The following is a 5908-nucleotide window of genomic DNA, read 5'->3' as shown; positions in this document are numbered from 1 at the left end:
TAGGGATTCGAAATGGATTTATAACGAGAAGTAATAGTAGAGGCGTCTTAATACCACATTCCTAGAGCAAGGATCGACCTCATTAGTGGACGTTCCGGACTCAAATTGAATGAATAAATAGCGTGTTCTAGGTGGAAATATTTCAATGATCCCCTTTCACAGGGAATGAGATCGGACTTGACTTGATTGAACTTCGCACGAGTTTCAATTTCAAATAAAGTTTATTCTTCTCTATTCTTAAGATGTAGAATTTTTTTACCCGACTTCAAAAAGGAGGAGGTTCTCAAGTCTGTCGGTTTTTTTTATGTATGTACTTGTATGTAGTACCTAATGTAGCTTTGAAGTCGGTGCCAAGCCAAATGTAATAGTAACTATTAATCAAGAATAATATTAAACAGTGTTTCTTTATGTAACAAAATTTTAAAATGATTTACCGCTATCCCTCGTCCCAAGCCCACGGGTGTTGAAAAGTCGACAACTAGAGTTATTAAAACCTCTTTTCAGACAACGACATCTTTATTACAATACACATACTAAAAAATAAATCTCATTTACAATCAGGCGAACGGATTTCTCGTCTCGCCATTTTTCTCATAATAAAATCTGTATGTACCATTTGTATGTCTTCTACCGCATCTATCACGGAGAGTGTTCCGATGAGATGTTTGGCCTGCCTTCGAGTTCCTTCCCAAAGTACGCCACTAATTACGATCTCCACCATCTGGATATGTGGCTTCCCTCGACATTACTGTTTTCAAAGAACTTTCTTACACGCACAACCAAACTGTGAAATGAGCTTCCTTGTGCAGTATTTCCAGGGTGATACGACATTAAAAGAGCGCGGACACCTTCTAAAACCTCTAGTGATGAAAGAAAATGTGAGTGGCGGTGATCATTTAAAAAAAAGGCGAGCCGTACACTCGTTTGTCCTTCTCTTCCATGTAAAAATACCAATACTTACATAACATACAATTTAAGAAACACTTAAACAGTAAAAAAATATAAGTCCCGTTACTTATTACCAGACAGAACTTAAATAGAAATCTTTATTAGATTTATTTCTAAATTAATTTTACTAATACAAATAGTTGTAGATGTTAATACTTAAATCACACCGTAAGTCTCTGTCGACGCATAAAACACACCCGACGCATTACCGGGATTCGAATAACCAGCAATAGTGACTTGATTCGCGGCACAGACACCATCACTGAAGTCCTTGTACGAATCGCAGGCCCACGCCAAATATGTACCGGGATGAGTTACAGTGTAAGCCCAATATCTAATACACGCTTTATGGCTGCATCTAGCCGCGTCAGATTCGCCAAAACCGGGGATAAATCCAACATGGCAATTCGGTTGGACCTTTCCATCGTTTAAAAAAAAGTCTACGTCAGCCAAAACACTGGTAGTACCCAATCCACCAGCATTACAATGGTATACCTCCACGTAGTCTGCAGCTCCAGATCGTATTTGCTCTTCAATAAGGCTATTTGAGAAGCAAGGTCCTGCTGGATCAATTGCTGTGATCCTCCATAGTTTTTCTAATGTTATATCAAAATAAGTATTACCAGCATATCCGAGCATTTGGCTTCCCAAGCTGAATCCTATACCATGAATTTGATTGGATGGAAATCCAAACAATCTGAGATCAGCTAGCAGTCTTCCAATAGCCTTACCCAGATAATTTGAGTACATAACCGAACGCTCATAACTCTTCCTGCTGCCACCTTTTGATGACGTATAAATGGAATGGTCTAGAATTATAAGATAAATATTAGGGACATCTTTAAATGCCTGGCGAATGACTTCTGGTGCATTTCTGCTAATGTGAGACTTATATCCGGGCACGAAAAGTTTTATCTGTTTGGATACGTCTAAATTATATGATGAAGAAATCGCGCTGACTGCGTTGTCAATTTTGTAACTAATGTTGAAATTGTTTTGGAAGTCATAAAAATATACTTCTGTATCGCTGGTGTTCACGTTTTGATTCTTGTTGTGGTCACCTATAAAGGAAAATATAATTAATGACAACTTTGGGTAGTATTAGGAATAGAATGGAGTACTAATTATGACAGTAATCACGACCACGATGAACGTTCGTTCACGAAGCATCCTTACACAAAAAATGAATTCAAGCTATAAAGGTTGATGCACCAAAAATACGATAATTTATATTTAAACAGTTTATTCTTCATTGCTTTCCAAATAATTGATATTATTTAAACACGACTCATATATTGAATACAGCATCTTACAAACTAATTTGTTATGTATATTACAGCCATTTTAAAATACTGTATTTGATTGAAAAGAGTGGCCGTTAGGCTTCTTATGTTCTTATCACGAGCTCTACTTTTTCCGAACATAAAAATTCAAATTGCCTAAATATTTTGTAATAATAAAGATTCTAAAGCACTTAGTACGAGTATAAGCCTAACTCAATAAAGTTTATTTGACTTTGAGGTGCGTAAATACATAATATTGTGATTCAAAATTTTTTGCATGAAATATAATATTGTATTTATATAATTAAAAAGATTGTTTGTAAGTCAATGGATTTCTCTTGATAAATCCAATTTGATCAAGTAAATTTTAACAAGCAAAATCTCACTATCATAGATCTATCGGTAGAGGGAGAACGAAAAATCATGTCACGTAATTTATGGTTGCCCCTTATAACATACCAGTATAAAGTTTATTACTTAACATTTCTAAAAGTAATTCGTGTGCAATTGCAACGTAATCACATTCCGATGGTTACCAGGTCTCTGTCGACGCCCCTCTCGGAACGTCCGACCATTGCCTGGTCAGGAGTGTAGTGCCTATCCGACGCCAACGTCGCAGACCACCAGCGACTCGCCGCGTTTGGCACTACAAGTCAGCAGATTGGGATAGGATGCGTTCCTTTTTTGCATCCTACCCTTGGGGCAGGGTTTGCTTCCCTTCGGATGATCCTAGTGCCTGCGCCGTTGCAGTAGCCGATGTGATACTGCAGGGCATGGATATTTTTATACCAAGCTCTGTAGTACCGATCGGTGGCAGATCACAGCCCTGGTTCGATGCGTCAGTTAAAGCAGCATCTGACTGCAAAAAACAGGCGTATCGAACTTGGGTTGCGGCGCTGGGCTCAAAGGATCCGAACTGCAAAGTTCTGAAGAGGAAATATAACCGTGCCTCCAGATTTTTTAAGCGGTAAATTTCCCGTGCGAAATCAAAGCACGTCGTCAAAATTGTCGAGCAGCTTTCCAGTTACCGGACCGGCACACGCAAGTTCTGGTCGTTGTCGAAAGCTGCTCTTGGTAACTTCAACCAGCCGTTCATGCCGCAACTCGACTCTTGACGACAACGGAAAAACACCGCCGACCATCTCGCGGTGTCAGAGCTCCATGCCTGAAGTACAGTTCCGACAGAAAACTGTTAGGCGAGCTCTGTTTTCGTTGGACATCAGGAAGTCGAGCGGGCCGGATGGCATTTCTCCAATCGTGCTTAGAACGTGTGCCCCTGAGTTGACGCCGGTGGTAACGCGTTTATTCCGGCACTCTTATTCAATAGGCGTAGTCCCTGATTCATGGAAGTCAGCCCTTGTCCATCCGATCCCAAAAAAAGGAGACAGTTCGGATCCGGCAAACTACAGGCCTATTGCTATTACCTCCCTACTCTCCAAAATCATGGAGAGCATAATTAACCGCCAGCTCTTGGTATACCTTGAGGGTCACCAGTTGATCAACGACCGGCTGTACGGCTTTCGCCATGGTCGGTCGACTGGCGATCTTCTGGTATACCTAACACATAGATGGGCGGTGGCTATTGAAAGCAAGGGGGAAGGCCTGGCAGTTGGTCTGGACATAGCGAAGGCCTTTGATCGTGTATGGTACAAGGCGCTCCTCGCAAAACTTCCATCATTTGGGCTTCCCGAGAGCTTATGCAAGTGGACCTCCAGCTTCCTCACTGGGCGCAGCATACAGGTCGTTATCGACGGTTATTGCTCGAATCCCAAGCCCGTGAACGCTGGAGTGCCCCAAGGCTGTGTGCTATCTCCCACGCTGTTTCTTCTGCATATCAATGATATGTTGGACACCGCCAACATGCATTGCTATGCAGACGACAGCACTGGTGATGCCGTATACACGGGCCATGCAGGTCTCTCTCGGGAAAACGTCGACCAGTGCCGGGAGAAACTTGTGTCTTCTATCGAGTCCTCTCTCGAGAAGATCGCGGAATGGGGTAAGTTGAACCTTGTACAATTTAACCCCCAGAAGACTCAAGTTTGCGCGTTTACCACTAAAAAAACCCCATTTGCCGTATAACCGCTCTTCGAGAACACTTCCCTTAAAGCCTCGCCTAGTATCGGAATACTGGGTCTTGAAATCTCGAGCAATTGCCAATTCCGTGGCCATCTGGAGGGCAAAGCCAAAGAAACTGGGCGTCATAAATAGAGCACGGCAATACTTCAAGCCGGCCCACATTCTAGCGCTCTACAAAGCGCAGGTCCGGCCTCACATAGAGTATTGCTGTCATCTCTCGTCTGGCGCACCCCAGTATCAGCTCGATCCATTTGACCGCGTGCAACGCAGAGACCATCACTTGGCGTTGCGTAGAGACGTCGCTTCATTGTGTGTCTTCTACCGCATTTATCACGGGGAGTGTTCCGAAGAGCTGTTCAACCTGATTCCTGCCGCCGAATTTCACCTTCGCACGACACGCCACAAGTTACGATATCATCCCCACCATCTGGATGTGTGGCGGTCCTCCACAGTGCGGTTTTCAAGGAGCTTTCTTCCTCGTACCACGAAGCTGTGGAATGAGCTTCCTTGTGCGGTGTTTCCGGGACGATACGACATGGGTACCTTCAAGAAAAGGCTTCGCGTACACCTTCCTTAAAGGCCGGCAACGCTCTTGTGATTCCTCTGGTGTTGCAGGAGAGTGTGGGTGGCGGTGATCACTTAACACCAAGTGACCCGTACGCTCGTTTGTCCTCCTATTCCATAAAAAAAAAAAATCAATTATATCATATTTGTTTGAGATCCGGCCATTTGACAATTTAACATTGCTTTATTAGTAATCTATCCTTTCAAAATTTAACTTTACTGTCATTGTTAATACTACATGGCCGTGTGTCTTAAGTGCCATAATATGTCAGCTAGGGATGATGGCTCTCACTCTTTATGGGAAATAAATATATTTATATTCTATTATATTATCATGTCCTAGAATTTTCATGGCCAAAAATCGCACAGCTCAATTGCACATATCCTTAAAACTACACAATAAATGGGTGTTATTTGTTAAATTGACATTTACTTACACTTGATCCAGTTCGAATACAATAGATTCTTAAACGGTCCGTACTCAGTTTGCCAATTTGCGCCCGCACTCAAAACGACTGCACAAATCACAATTACTACTCTCATAGTTAAACAGCATACGTTCAACTGATAAATAGACAATATGGCAACTGTTGCTCATACATCATTGGCATGAGTATCCTAATTGGAATGGACGTTTTCCTGATTATGACGAGTTATCATACTTATATGTCGATCGGAAGTAAACATACTGGCTGGCGGGAACGATTTGCTATCGCGAATTATACAGAGTCGTACCATAATGGAGAAATTAAATTAATACACTGGTAGAGCTATCTAAATTTAATCTTACTCTAGTAGGCTTCATAAGATACATAATAGCTTTGAGGTTAAATGTATATTATTTTTATTATAAAGTCCCAGCCACTGTTCAGGCATTATCTATAAATAAATTTAAATGTTCTATTAAAATATGGCTGTGTCATAAATCCTACTACGTGGAGTTGTAGGATTTACGACAGTAGCTGAATATCTAAATGATCCGACAGCCTGGGACTAGATTAAGATTAGATTATGATTATTTTATAGCTTTAGCA

At 41.5% G+C, this 5908-nt stretch overlaps 1 protein-coding gene across 1 annotated transcript; it reads right to left on the bottom strand.

Moving 5' to 3' along the window:
- Nucleotides 1-497: 497 nt before the first annotated feature.
- LOC126979160 (phospholipase A1 VesT1.02-like) lies at nt 498-5521 on the bottom strand. The gene is made up of 2 exons (XM_050828401.1): nt 5312-5521; nt 498-2009 (listed from the first exon to the last, which is right to left on the bottom strand). The coding sequence occupies exons 1-2, from the start codon at nt 5415-5417 to the stop codon at nt 1105-1107; spliced, it is 1011 nt and encodes a 336-aa protein (XP_050684358.1). The 5' UTR covers nt 5418-5521; the 3' UTR covers nt 498-1104.
- Nucleotides 5522-5908: the final 387 nt, after the last annotated feature.

Source organism: Leptidea sinapis, chromosome Z (assembly GCF_905404315.1).
Source record: "Leptidea sinapis chromosome Z, ilLepSina1.1, whole genome shotgun sequence".
Classification (NCBI taxonomy): domain Eukaryota; kingdom Metazoa; phylum Arthropoda; class Insecta; order Lepidoptera; family Pieridae; genus Leptidea; species Leptidea sinapis.
Note: the sequence above shows the minus strand (reverse complement) of the source record. Positions and strands in the feature narration are given on the sequence as shown.

Excerpts from the sequence above, each read along its gene's own strand:
- LOC126979160 (XM_050828401.1), bottom strand. The coding sequence starts at position 5,417 with ATGAGAGTAGTAATTGTGATTTGTGCAGTCGTTTTGAGTGCGGGCGCA. Across the intron at positions 2,010-5,311 it reads GTATTCGAACTGGATCAAGT|GTGACCACAACAAGAATCAA; the intron begins GTAAGTAAATGT and ends TTTCCTTTATAG.